The sequence below is a fragment of the Salmo trutta genome, chromosome 4 (genome assembly GCF_901001165.1).
Source record: "Salmo trutta chromosome 4, fSalTru1.1, whole genome shotgun sequence".
In the NCBI taxonomy this organism is placed as follows: domain Eukaryota; kingdom Metazoa; phylum Chordata; class Actinopteri; order Salmoniformes; family Salmonidae; genus Salmo; species Salmo trutta.
In genome coordinates, this window is record NC_042960.1 from 53,465,437 (window position 1) to 53,480,191 (window position 14,755).

Consider the following 14,755-nt stretch of genomic DNA (forward strand, 5'->3'; position numbering starts at 1 on the left):
CCAAGTTTTTGTAATTAAAAGACCTATGCAATTACATCCATTAATGCATACACTACATGACCAAAAGTATGTGGACACCTGCTTGTCAAATATCTCATTCTAAAATCATGTAAATTTAATATGGAGTTGGTCCCCCTCCTTTGCTGCTATAACAGCCTCCACTCTTCTGGGAAGGCTTTCCACTAGATGTTGGAACATTGCTACGGGGACTTGGTTCCATTCAGCCATGAGCATTAGTGAGGTTGGGCACTGATGTTGGGCAATTAGGCCTGGCTCGCAGTCGGCGTTCCACACCGATCTCGACAAACCATTCCTGTATGGACCTTGTTTTGCGCACAGAGGAATTGTCATGCTGAACAGGAAAGGTCCTTCCCCAAACTGTTACCACAAAGTTGGAAGCACAGAATCGTCTAGATTGTCATTGTATGCTCTAGTGTTAAGATTTCCCTTCACTGGAACTAAAGGGCCTGAACCATGAAAAACAGCCCCAGACCATTATTCCTCCTCCACCTAACTTTACAATTGGCACTGCGTTGGAGCAGGTAGCGTTTTCCTGGCATCCGCCAAACCCAGTCAGACTGCCAGATGGTGACACGTGATACATCACTCCAGAGGATGCATTTCCACTGCTCCAGAGTCTAATGGCAGTGAGCTTTCCACCACTCCAGCCGACGCTTGGCATTGCGAATGGTGATCTCAGGCTTGTGTGCGGCTGCTCGGCCATGGAAACCTATTTCATGATGCTCCCAACGGCCAGATCTTGTGCTGATGTTGCTTCCAGATGCAGTTTGGAACTCTGTAGTGGACAGACGATTTTTACGTGCTACCCACTTCAGCACTCGGTGGTCCTGTTCTGTGAGCTTGTGTGGCCTACCACTTTGCGCCTGAGCCGTTGTTGCTCCTAGATGTTTCCACGTCACAATAACAGCACTTACAATTGACCGGGGAAGCTCTAGCAGAGCACAAATTTGACCAAATGACTTGTTGGAAAGGTGCCACGTTGAAAGTCACTGAGCTCTTCACTAAGGCCATTCTACTGCCAATGTTTGTCTATGGAGATTGCATGGCTGTGTGCTCCATTTTATACCTGTGTGGCTGAAATAACCAAATCCACTAATTTGAAGTGGTGTCCACATACTTTTGTTTATATATAGTGTGGCTAAGACAACTGTGTGGCTATTAAAGTTGTTAGAATGGAAATACATTATGAAAATACCTTCATCTTCTTGAATTCTGACAAATGTTCTGTGATTGAGTTTCCAGAACAGGAGCTGAATTAGTGAAGTTCTTTATACTGTATATGACATTCCAGCAAGATTGCATAATGCCCTTGTGTCTGTGGTAAAAGCCTGTGATGGTGGCCACTATGTGTCTGATCTGACGGTAGTCTGTAAGATGATTTATGGCCATCTGAGTCGAGCACATACTAATGCTACATTAAGAAACTTTTCCATGCTCCCACTCAGCGATCAGAGGGCCTTGGTCTGAAATGTGCTCAGAAAAAGGCTCTCCACTTTGGCACTCCCAGGAGATGTGAGTGTAAGAGTGTGTTTGTGTGGAGAGGAGGGGATGGAGAGGAGAAGTTCTTAGAGATGGGATTCCACTCTATTTTAATCCAGGGCTGCAGACAGCAGTGTAACACGCTGGCGTCTCGCATCAGTTCTTTTTCTGTTCCACATGGATTCCTACAAAGAAGAGTTGTTGTGTGTGACCAAATGCTGGAATATCCAGTGTTGGATCGCTTTCACCGAGAGGCCTCAAAGTGGCCTTCTGACAGTTTCTCAGTTGCTGTTGTGAATGTTGCTTAAATATTTCAATGATGTGTTATGATTTATCGCCTTATAGAATCTGAAAGGGAAAACAAATGTTTAATATTGGGGTAATTCAATTGAACGGTAATTCATATTCCTTATCATACTGACACTTATTATATATTGGTTTTTAGTTTATTTGGATCCCCATTAGCTTTTGCCGAAGCAGCAGCTATTCTTCCTGGAGTCCACGAAAAAAATATAAAACATGACAAGTAACAAAACACTGCTACACTGATAGACAGTCACACAAATGTAAAATACAACGATATACAACTAAATAATAATGTGTGTAGATTGTGTGTTAGTGTGCCTATTTGTGTGTGTGTCTTTTCACAGTCACTATTGTGCCTTTTTAAGATGTTTAAAACCTCTTAAGGATCCAACCCTTTTTTTCAATTTTCGCCTAAAATGACATACCCAAATCTAACTGCCTGTAGCTCAGGACCTGAAGCAAGGATGTGCATATTCTTGATACCATTTGAAAGGAAACACTTTGAAGTTTGGGGAAATGTGAAAATAATGTAGGCGAATATAACACATTAGTTCTGGTAAAAGATAATACAAAGAAAAAAAACATGAGTTTTCAACAACAACAAAAAATGTTTACCCCCGTCTTTGAAATGCAAGAGAGGCCATAATGTATTATTCCAGCCCAGGCGCAATTTAGATTTTGGCCTCTAGATGGCAGCAGTGTATGTGCAGATTTTAGACTGATCCAATGAACCATTGCATATCTGTTCAAAGTTTTGTATCAAGACTGCCCAAATGTGCTTAATTGGTTTAATAATACATTTAAGTTCATAATTGTGCACTCAAACAATAGCATGGTATTCTTTCACTGTAATAGCTACTGTAAATTGGACAGTGCAGTTAGACTAACAAGAATTGAAGCTTTCTGCCATATCAGATATGTCTATGTCAAGGGAATTGTTTTTTGTTACTTACAACCTCATGCTTATCACATTAGCCTATGTTAGCTCAACCGTCCCGTGGAGGGGACACCGATCCCGTTGAGGTTTTAATCTGTTTTGTTGAAGGTCATTTTGCTGTTTACTTTAGAAACTGGAGAAAGGAGTTCCATACGATCATGTATAATACTGAGCGTTGCCGTGAAATTTCTTTGGACTTGGACTGTGAAGAGACCCCTGGTGGCATGTCTTGTGGGGTATGTATGGGTGTCTGAGCTGTATGTTACTTGAATATTGTATTGGTAACAGCCAGTTGAACTGCCCTTTTTTCTCAGAGCAGTTAAACACAGACACTATTCAGGCTACGCCACACTAATCAGGTGAGCTGAACGTGTCGGGCAGTTCTCTTGTCCTCAGTAGCATAACAACCAGCGATTAGGTTCAGGGGGCGTACAGAGGATGTGGCTTAGCGGTGAACTCAGTCCTCCTGGCTGCCATTTGGGGTGAGTTATGTTGTGAAACAAGCTCCTCATGTCACAGAGAGAACACAAAAGCAACACATTAAAGTGGTTGTTAATTATATTAACATGCTCATTTCTCTTTGTTGTGGTAATCGACTTAAAATCAAATCTATGCCATTAAAATAATAAAATGACATTGCATGACTCAAACGGAGTGGATATCAACATTAAGCTGTACTCTGTGCCGATAAAGTGGAAACCGCACACATACCTGAACATAAAACAGACAGAGACATCAGAAAGTCTAACAAGTTCTAGGGCAATGACACATCGCAAAAGTTCAATTCAGGACAAAGGGGGGCAGAAAATCAGGATGTATGCAGAGTTCAACACATTGTCAACAGAGGGTGTTGTGATAAGGAGCTACAGTAGCCTAGTAGTACATAGCATAGGCTTCACAGTTATGTACAATGACTGAGTTGTAACAGAAATAAAGGGGATATTATTCTTACCTACCTGGTTGCGTGTTTTATGCGATTTCTGCAGCCACACTCGCCACTGGTCGTAGAGCTTGATTGACATGCCGCTGCAGCCATAGGCGTGTTTGCGAACCCAGCCAAAGAACTGCTTGAGCTCCCGTCGCAGGGTGGAGTTCTGTTCGCCTGGCTTGGGCTCACATGACCCACTCTGCAGCCGCTCTGCCCAGGGAGAAGACAGTGTGAACAAGGTTAGTCAGAGAGGACTGCTCAGAGGAACACTGGCTCCAATTCAATTGAACCTGCCACAGCCGTGTTTACGCAGTGCCTTTGTGTACAAACTACTCCCCGTCCACACACTTCCTGCAGTACCCGTAGTCATTTTGTGATTTTATTTGACCATGGGGAAAAGAGCTGTCGCGTAACCGCAATGCAGGTTTGATTGAATGGAACCTAATATTCTCCTACAACTAAAGCAGCTGGAGACGAGCGGTCAGTGGCTCACATGGGGCTAGGAACTCTGCATGACCTCTGGGCTCTGGCTAATGTGCAAGGTCATTTTCTTGAATATTGAGAATAGTCTATTTGATTACAATAGATTCGATATGACTACAATAGAAAGGATTCACAAAATTGATTTGGTGCACTCCCAATATAAAGCCAGCCACAACCAATATCCCATGGCAAACAGAGCCTGATACCAACTTCCTCCCCCTTCCAAGTAAATACCACATAACCTTTGTAACCCATTATCTGCCATTGTATTCCCCAAATCTGTTTCCACTCAGTGTTAATTCCCTGTGTGCAACTGACAGACTGCATTTCAAGTTGCCTAACGAAAGAGGAAAAAAAGCATATCTATCTGATGTCTCCCTCGGCTCTTTGCCTTCTCAGCTTGAGTTATTTTAATCCTCAGATGAAAGATTTCTATCATGTAATTTGATGTTTGGCGTTCTGTGGTCACATACGGTTTGAATCTCATTTTCTCAGGATGTTGAAGACTAATCTAGGATGAGGTTATTGTTTCTTTGGTTTAATTGGCAATGAAAGGTTGATTATTAGAGGACAATTTAATGTCCCATGGCTCATCATGAGCCATAATAATATTAAACTTTACAAGATTTCCCATAAAATCTTCAATGTGCACTATTGAAGATCAACAAGTAGTCACGAATGTCATCAATGCCCCAGCAAGCTTATGTCTGTTGTAAATAAATCCTAATGCAGTGTCTGTTGTAAATAAATCCTAATGCAGTGTTATAACACCTTATGAGACCTATCCTTCCTCTTAAAGTGCTATGTAAATCTTTACTCACCACTGTGGGGTGTGGAGGCAGCTGAAGGGTGGCTCCAGTCACTCCAGATCCCAGCCTTCCTGGAGCCGTAGATCCCCACTGGGTTGCACCTCACCTGGACAAAGTACACCGTCCCTGCCCTTAGCCCCGCTAGCCGACACGATGTCTGGTTACCTACATCGTCCACCACCTGAGAGACATCAAAGAAAACATATCAAAAAATACTATCATAGTGAATCTATTAACCACACACACATGCACACATTCCTGACAAAAACACGTTAAGTAGCAGAAATCTGATTTTCACACTTATCTTTCAGTAAAAACCGAATCCAGAAACAAGCATGCACAAGCTTGGCTTGAAAGCCAAAATACAGCTCTGTAATCCCTTGAGAGTACCTGACACTCATACATCTCAAATATTTACACAGATATAAGATGCCATAGACGTGGCACTGTACCTCAGAAAGAGAGAGAGATTGGGGAGAGAGAGAAATGTGAATGAATGTTGAAACAAAGCTGGAGTAACGTTACTACTCTACCTTCCATTCAGTGCTGTCCTCCAGTCGGTAGCGTATCTGGTATTTGGCCTGGAAGAGGAAGTCTTTGAGTGCCGGGGGGCTGCCCCAACGCACTGTCAGCTGGTCCTCAAGCTCCCCCACACGACTCACATGGACGTTGTCTGGAGGGTCTGTGGTCACTGAAACAACAGGGATGTAGACACCGGTTGGTCACAAAGCTATGTAATGACTTATATGTGCTAACACTACAGAACAAAAAACTCAATACAAAATTCCAGTGGTAAAGTACTTAAGTTAAAATAATTTAAAGTACTACTTAAGTAGTTTTTAGGGGTATCTGTACTTTACTATTTATATTTTTTGACTACTTTTACTTCACTACATTCCTAAATAAAATAATGTACTTTTTACCCCATACATTTTACCTGACACCTAATATACTCGTTACATTTTGAATGTATAGCAGGACAGGAAAGTGGTCCAATTTATTCACCTCTCAAGAGAACATCCCTGGTCATCCCTACTGCCTCTGATCTGGTGGACACACTAAACACAAATGCTTCGTTTGTTGGTGTTTGCCCCTGGCTATCCGTAAATGTAAAAAACAAGACAATGGCGCCGTCTGATTTGCTTAATACAAGAAATATGAAATGATTTATACTTTTACTTTTTATACTTACAGTAAGTATATTTGAGCAATTACAGTAAATTTAAAATAAAATATTTTTAGACTTTTACTCAAGTAGTATTTTACTGGGTGACTTTTCTATTAAGGTATCATTACCTTTACTCAAGTATGACAATTGGGTACTTTTTCCACCACTGCTAATTTCAGTAAATAGAGCATACCCTTAGCAATGCTTCATAAGCACAAAAATATATAACAAATGTTATCTTTGTTGTTTAAGGTTTTGTAGTACATTATTATGTTCTATATTTCTGCCCTGAACAATTAGAGGACTGAGATGAGGCAGCATCCACACTCTCCACTCTGAGAAACCCCTTGGTAAATATTGTACCACACTGTATAGACACTACAGCTATACCAAGATATCACAGCCACCATGCTTGAATAAAACACGGTCATGAATGTTCAGTGCAGGGCCTGGGCTGTACTGTTGTCCAGCACCAATGCTGTCTATCTCATCTACTCTGAAAGAAAACTTTGCTTCTCTCCTTAAGTTCACTTTATTTCACAGTATCCTCCACATTTTATCCTCTTGCTCTCACTCCCGGTCTCATTCTCTCTCTCTTTCTTTCTCTCCCTCTCTTTCTCTCTTCCTGCATCATGCTCGATCTCCTTCCCCACCCCCCCTCTCATTTTCTCTCACTCTCCCCTTCTCTCCCAGTCCTGAGAATGAGTGTAGTTATGGACGCAGGGTAATCAGGTCAGTGTCTGTTTCTGCTTTCTCTCTCCAGTCTGATGATTTAGGCACACGCTCCAGCATTAAAAAAACATATTTCCCACTGCAGTAAGGCTCTCAAAGAAGTCAAGTACTTTGATGCTGCTGATAGAAGGGGAAAGAGGAGGAGAGAGAAGCATATAAAGATGTCAGAAGACAATTTGTGATTGTCTTCTTGAGAAGTCTATAGCTCCATTAATTTCCTGTTTGACTTGTTGTTTGTGTGCTGATGCACTTTATTGGTTTCATCAAGTTCGCCCCCGAGGGGAGCAGAAAATCAAGGAAGATTCCACAGAAAAATTCCACAGCTTATGTTTTCCGCTGCGGAGATGGTGAATAAATATGAGGTTATTTGATGTGTCATGTGTTAGGCATCCTCCCTCCTTCCGACCAGTCTCCTCTCCCTTCAGACCAACCTACCTGGAGTCTCTAGGTGTGTCCAGTATAGTAGGGAGGGACATAGCAGAGCAACACAAAGGTCAATCGCTTTCCCTTTTAACCACAGGGACACACCTCAATCCTTAGGCTATACATTACATTTACATTTTAGGCATTTAGCAGACGCTCTTATCCAGAGCGGGTTACAGTTAGTGTATTAATCTTAAAGATAGCTAGGTGGGACAACCTTATATCACAGGCATAGTAAGTAACATTTTCCTCAATAAAGTAGTTATCAGCAAAGTCAGAGCTAGAAAGGGGAGGGAGTGAAGTGCAAGTGTTTTTTGGGGGGGAGGGGGGTCGAGGTGAGGAGGTGGATTATTATTTATTTTTTTACATTTCACCTTTATTTAACCAGGTAAGCTAGTTGAGAACAAGTTCTCATTTACAACTGCGACCTGGCCATTATTTAAGATACTCTTTGAAGATGTAGGGTTTCAGGTGCTTTCGGAGTATGGGCATGGACTCTGCTGTCCTAGCTTCAGGAGGAAGCTGGTTCCACCACTGGGGTGCCAGGACAGAGAAGATCTTGGACTGGAATGTGCAGGAGCTGCCCTCCCATAGAGGTGGGAGGGCCAAGAGACCAGAGGTGGCAGAACAGAGTGCTTGGATTGGGGTGTAGGTTTTGAGCATAGCCTGAAGGTAGGGAGGGATTGGGGTGTAGGGTTTGAGCATAGCCTGAAGGTAGGGAGGGATTGGGGTGTAGGGTTTGAGCGTAGCATGAAGGTAGGGAGGGATTGGGGTGTAGGGTTTGAGCATAGCATGAAGGTAGGGAGGGATTGGGGTGTAGGGTTTGAGCGTAGCATGAAGGTAGGGAGGGATTGGGGTGTAGGGTTTGAGCGTAGCCTGAAGATAGGGAGGGATTGGGGTGTAGGGTTTGAGCGTAGCATGAAGGTAGGGAGGGATTGGGGTGTAGGGTTTGAGCATAGCCTGAAGGTAGGGAGGGATTGGGGTGTAGGGTTTGAGCATAGCCTGAAGGTAGGGAGGGATTGGGGTGTAGGGTTTGAGCATAGCCTGAAGGTAGGGAGGGATTGGGGTGTAGGGTTTGAGCATAGCATGAAGGTAGGGAGGGATTGGGGTGTAGGGTTTGAGCATAGCCTGAAGGTAGGGAGGGATTGGGGTGTAGGGTTTGAGCATAGCCTGAAGGTAGGGAGGGATTGGGGTGTAGGGTTTGAGCATAGCCTGAAGGTAGGGAGGGATTGGGGTGTAGGGTTTGAGCATAGCCTGAAGGTAGGGAGGGATTGGGGTGTAGGGTTTGAGCATAGCCTGAAGGTAGGGAGGGATTGGGGTGTAGGGTTTGAGCACAGCCTGAAGGTAGGGAGGGACATACAACATATGACTGATGATTATCGTTTTATTATAAACTAGTGTGGTAAACTGGCATATTGCCACATTGTAATACAAGACCAACAGGTAGGCCAAGCTAAATGTTGACATTTAGTGATATTTAGTTCCATGTCCTCAACCTTATCTACCCATCCTCACTGTGTTTTGTAAGTGTGTCCCTTTTGCCAAATGTCTGAAGTTCAGTGAACATTTAGTACAGTTCAGTTTATCTTTAATAATCACAGCCATAATCCATTATATTGTTACTAGGATTGATTGGGAATACATAAAATTCCTTTCTCACATGAAAGTGTGTTAGCCATATGCAGGAGATCAGGCGGCGAGTTAGTGAGTGAAGTGAGGCGAGGAGGAGAGAAAAGGAAAGGAAGAGATCACGATGGACTCGTAACACAGGAGAGAGGAAGCACTTAGCACACCCTACCGTCGTGACGGGTTCTTTTCATGGCGTGCCCACCCTAGCAGGTCTGGAGCGGGGTGAGGAGCAGGAGGGAGACTGGACAAAAGGCTCACTCCACTTACCCACATCCAGGATATCCAGAGTGATGACATCAGAGGTGGCAGTCCCCAGCTGATTGGACGCCTCCACCCAGATCTCGTAGGGAGTAAAGAGGGCCAAGTCCCGGGGGATGTAACACGTGTAGCGTTGCCCCGTGCTGTAGTCCTCACATTCCCTCTCTCGCCCGTACCACCTGCACAGAACACACAGCAACATAAAGTCACTCATATCTGTAACAAAATTCTCAATATAATGTACTGCCAACAACCAGTAAAGCGTAACATTTTCAGTGTGCACTGGACCTTGAAATGTTAACAGTGTAAACAGCATTAAGAGTCAAACGAATGCCTGCAGTACAACAAAGCAGTGGTTACAGTCTTTGCAATGTATCATCAGAATGACATAGGCCTTTAGTGAGTGAAAGAAAGTCATTTTGTTCCAGGTGATGCATCGATCATTGTTTCTAGGCAGAAATGATGGTGGGTTGGGTGATCACCTGGGAGATGCTGGACATCTGTGGCTCTCACCTCAATTTGTACTTGAGGGTGTATTTGGTTTTGATGAAGGTTTCGCCCCGACCCCCAGGGGTCCACTTGCAGCTCAGGTCCTTTGTGTTTCGGGACCAGCAGGTTAGGTTGACCGGCTTCTCCGGGGGCACTGCACATTAACAGTGAAAAGATATGGTTCTCTTAATCACTACAATGTGTATTATACAACGCTGTTATAAACACCTTAGTATCACAATGGACATTAAAATGATGCATTAAACAAAGTGCTTATGTACCACAAACAAATACATCATCAGTATAGTAGTTCCTATTTCACAATGGGTAATAATGATCACTCAATCCCATAATGACAAACTGGCACATTGCTTAACCTCAGATGACAAGCTAGAGGATTTCCCCTCTCATTTCCTCTCCATGATAGACTATCAAACACAGATGTAGTTAGAGACAGAAGCAAAGTAGTGATGCTGATTACAACCCACTGAGCAGCTAAACTGAGGCTCTGGGTGTATGATTCAAAGACAGACAGGATAGGCTCTGTACGTTAGGATTTTAATAGAATAACTATTACTTTCACATGGGCTCTGTTGTTTGTTTGCAAAGATTTCTGCATGAGTGAAACATTGCCTCTGTCAATACATGTCATGTATAATACATTACCCCCTGTACTTAAGCCACTGCTGGGAGACACTAGAGATTAGAGTGGAGTAATATAGCAGGCTTTAAAATCATAGCAAACACACAGCTTATCATCAAAAAGGCTTTTAAACAAACAAAAAAACAATATTTTGTAAATGCACTGCCCTGAGCTGCTTACTCTGACAGTATCGATGACTCCGACAGTATTCACTTGTCTATCTCCTTGTTACACCCCAGCGCTGGCCTTTTGAGCACAGACAGTTTAAGGACCACAATCTAGTTTTCAGAACATCCGAGAAGTTTTTGTCATTTTCACCCAAATTCAAGGAGGAAATAAATCTGAAGGGGGAATAGAATGAAAAACAACACAGGATCATTTTGATTTGGATTCAATGTTCTGAAAACCTGTCCCCAGAAGAAGTGGTTGAGGCCTCCAGGACCAGTCTGACACTTACTGCCCACGTAGAGACAGGAGCCAGCCAGGACATGTCCATCTCCGCTGTGACACACCAGGTTGTCCCCAGACTGTTGCTGGGAGCCATTGAGGTGGTGCAGAGTGACACTGAGGCAGTTGGGGCTCAGCAGGTCGTATGTGCTACTAGGGAGTCTCTTCCCGTTAAGGGTCCAGTACATAGTGTTGGCATGCAGCCCCCGCTCAGGGCTCACTGTGCACGTGGCCGTCAGGCTGGAGCCCATCCGCAACGCCGGGTCCTGGGGGAAGATTCCAGCCACTGCTGGGGGAGAGACATACAGAAACACACTACTTTAAATGGGCTTCACTCCTGGAGTTGATGATGGCTTAACATGTACGGCAATAAACTTTGATTTGATTTGGTTGAACATTTTTGTTCTTGATATTAATATGTTCAGAGTTAATAGATAATGAATCTTTCTGATTGCAAACACTCAGGGGAACCTGAGAGTGATGAAGTGGATTTATGGGTCCTGTGCTGAAACTGTTGGGAGATCACTTGGAGAGGTCCGACAAGGTTGTTGGTCAAATTCTTGAATGCTTTTCCATCCTCACTAATCCTTTACTCTTCTGACTCATCTTATGATGGATGCTTCGTTAGAAATACCCTGAGAAGCGTTCCTGTTTGAATGTGTTAGCACTTGGCTCCTTCGGGGGAGATTCAAGGGTTAATGTGAGGAGGTTTATTAAGTGTGCTGTTGGTGGGCGGTAGACAAGCTATCTAACATATGTGGCAATATGCTACGCGCTATGAATCTGACCGGACTAAAGAGGACTTGGTGTGAGATGTGCCGAACCCAGTGTGTCCACTGATGTTTACACTTTACGTATACACAAATAGGGTACATTAATTGTATGTTTCACAGCAACACTGCATCAATTTTCAACTTAGGAATTCCAGATGAATTTTAGAATTTTGAACTTAATCACCTCTGTGGCCTATTTCTCTGTTAGTTCAACAATGCAATACAAAGAAATCAAATTTAGCTGTTAGGCAAATGGTTACAGTTTTCATAGGATATTATTACAATAAAATAAAATGATCCAACATGCATTCACTTTGTCTTTGGAACATTCTCACATGATATTGGTTTCAATAGGTGAAATGTATATTTAAGTTTGAGTTTATTTTATTTTTACAGGGACAGTGCACATTAATCAACGTTTCAGTAAAAGTGCCGGTTTTAGCCAGCCGGCTAATTTTCAACCGCAGTCCCTGGGCAGGTTATTAAAAACAATTACAATATAGACAATCATAGAACAGTGAGCACACGCAGAGTAACATAGGACAAGCAAGACATAGCATACAGACAGAGCAACATAGGACAAGCAAGATGTAGCATACAGACAGAGCAACATAGAACAAAATCCATAAAAACAACAAAGTGTTTCCACACCTCACAAGCTACAGACAACAGACAACATGGAAAGCGGCAATACACAGCTAGGGATTATGTTCACAAATCTGATTGACCTTTAGCCATGTCTTCATGCATTTTGTGAAAGTGTGATATGTGGTGCAGTTATGTGTGTCTGATGGCAGTGTATTCCAGACATGGGACGCTCTCACAGAGAAAGCGGATTTACTAAAGGTGCTTTTCTTTAAGGGAACTATACAGTCACCTCTCATGGCAGACCTTGTGGATCTGCTGCCATATGTTTGGATTTTCTGTTTAACAAAAATACTGAGTGGAGGGGGAGCTAGGCCATTTAGGATCTTGAATACAAGACATGCGTCGGTGTATTGCACCAGATTTTCCCAACTCAGGAGCTCATGCTTTCTGAGGATGTAACAGTGATGATGGCTATTGGGCTTCCTATCGAGCACTTTGAGAGCCTGTTTGTAGACAGACTGAATAGGTTTTAATGTTGTATAGCAAGCTTGGGTCCAACTAGTCAAGCAGTATGTCAAGTCACTATATGAAGAATAGTTTACAATTACTCATGCACAAATGTGTACAATGCCATAATCTCCTATGCATACTTGTTGCATTATAAGTAAGTAGTTATTACCAATTTACTTACAATTCATCTTCAAATCCACCAAACATTATGCCCATATTTTGGACATAAAAAAATCTGACATCTTGAAATATAACTCATAATCTGTTCATTTATTATTATGTGAGCTTTATTTAAGCATTCAGGCCCGAGTGGGTGTGGTATATGACCAATATACCACGGCTAAGGGCTGTTCTTATGCACGAAGCAACACAGAGTGCCTGGATACATGGCCATATATCACAAACCCCCAAGGTGCCTTATTGCTATTATAAACTGGTTACTAATGTAATTACAACAGTAAAACATATTTTGGGGTCATACTCATGGTATACTTAAGCAATATGGCCCGAGGAGGTGTGGTATATGGCCAATATACAACGGCTAAGGGCTGTTAGGCACAACGCAACGTGGAGTGCCTGGATACAGCCCTTAGCTGTGGTATTTTGGCCATATCACAAACCCCAGAGGTGCCTTATTGCTATTATAAACTGGTTAACAATGTAATTAGAGCAGTAAAAATAAATGTTTTGTCATACCCGTGGTATATGGTCTGATATACCATGGCTGTCACCTAATCAGCATTCAGGGCTCGACCCACCCAGTTTATACATTTTGTTATACCACAGCTTTCAGCCAATCAGGATTCAGGGCTCAAATCACCCAGTTCATAATACAGGTATTTTATAATAACCTGGCAAGTACACATGTGGACAGACTGGACACCTATGAATCAGACAGTGAGCTTTGTATTTTGTACCTTTACATACAATGTATCTAACACATTGTTGAGAATTGTAACATGTACATAAGATGTAATTTTATTTGTTGACTAATAGAGGGTGAGCGTCCCTCCCCTTCAAATCAGTCGAAACAGGTTTATGGCAAACTTGGTAGTCGGCTTCTCACAATATCACACTTCTGAGTTTTGTAGGCTACTTACGTGTCGATGAGGAGAACACACGTGGAACAAACAGCATGAGACACAACAAGGAGAGCATGTTTCAGATAGCCTTTTTGGCTTTTTCTTGTCCTTTCCCTCCTACGTTCTGGCTCCAAGACTTGTGGGTTCGGAACAGTAAAGGTTCAAACACAATCTTGCGGGAGAAAATGCAGGAATTGAAATCCAGCTCTCCAACAACGTTGAATCAACAGTCTAATTCCAACGAAGGAACTACGTTTAGATCGAACGTCAGAACTCCGTGTGTAGGCTAAAAGTGCGGATGAGCTTATAAACAGTAGTTGTATGAAAGGAACCTAAGGGTTTAGTGAGGGTTTGCTTCGGTGCACGCCTCAAAAGCTAAAACATTGAAGTTGATACTTTATAAGCCCCTCCCTTGTCTTCCCACACGGTCTCAAGTCATTATTGCTATTCATGTTGTATACTTTTTATCCATTCCAAAGAAGAAGAAAAAAACGTATATTCTATAACATTCCGTCTCTAATTTCATAGTTGGGTCTACTTCATGGTTATAGTCAAGGCAAGTGACTGACTTGATTCATTAAAACAGCATAGGGACAGGTAAAAGTTCTCCAAAATCCCTATAGTCAAAATAGAAGATGAATTCATACAGGCCACCTGGCACATTCTTTTGTACAAGATTCAGCCTATGAAGCACTCATTAGAAACATGGAATAGATTCAGCCTATGAAGCACTCATTAGAAACATGGAATAGATTCAGCCTATGAAGCACTCATTAGAAACATGGAATAGATTCAGCCTATGAAGCACTCATTAGAAACATGGAATAGAAAGAGATGCTATTTTGATGTTTTATATTAAAGTAAAGAGTTATGCAGTTTTGCAGAAGTGTTATTGTTCACTGTTCACTGACAAAATCACATTAAATTGTAAGGGATTTCTTACATTAAGTTAATAACTTTACTGTGTTATTCAAACTTATAAAAGTTGTTAGGCCTACATAGTTAGGCCATATTAGTAGGCCTATATTATAGTATTATACAATACTAATT

At 42.3% G+C, this 14,755-nt stretch overlaps 1 protein-coding gene across 13 annotated transcripts; it reads right to left on the reverse strand.

Moving 5' to 3' along the window:
- Positions 1-1,087: 1,087 nt before the first annotated feature.
- LOC115192613 (cytokine receptor-like factor 1) lies at positions 1,088-14,357 on the reverse strand. 13 transcript variants are annotated; one of them, XM_029751315.1, is made up of 9 exons: positions 13,724-14,357; positions 10,763-11,038; positions 9,687-9,816; positions 9,183-9,352; positions 5,497-5,654; positions 4,976-5,144; positions 3,700-3,881; positions 3,177-3,250; positions 1,088-1,848 (listed from the first exon to the last, which is right to left on the reverse strand). In XM_029751315.1, exons 1-9 carry the CDS (start codon positions 13,779-13,781, stop codon positions 1,782-1,784), a joined length of 1,284 nt encoding a protein of 427 aa, XP_029607175.1. In that variant the 5' UTR covers positions 13,782-14,357; the 3' UTR covers positions 1,088-1,781. The 13 variants fall into 13 exon arrangements, with proteins under 13 accessions (XP_029607175.1, XP_029607174.1, XP_029607173.1 ...); XM_029751314.1 differs by having other exon boundaries at positions 3,177-3,247; positions 10,763-11,041; positions 13,724-14,356; XM_029751313.1 differs by having other exon boundaries at positions 10,763-11,041; positions 13,724-14,356.
- Between the last annotated feature and the right edge of the window lie 398 nt (positions 14,358-14,755).

Excerpts from the sequence above, each read along its gene's own strand:
- LOC115192613 (XM_029751313.1), bottom strand. The coding sequence starts at position 13,781 with ATGCTCTCCTTGTTGTGTCTCATGCTGTTTGTTCCACGTGTGTTCTCC. Across the intron at positions 9,817-10,762 it reads CTCCTGTCTCTACGTGGGCA|TGCCCCCGGAGAAGCCGGTC; the intron begins GTAAGTGTCAGA and ends GTTAATGTGCAG. Across the intron at positions 9,353-9,686 it reads ACCCTCAAGTACAAATTGAG|GTGGTACGGGCGAGAGAGGG; the intron begins GTGAGAGCCACA and ends TGTTCTGTGCAG.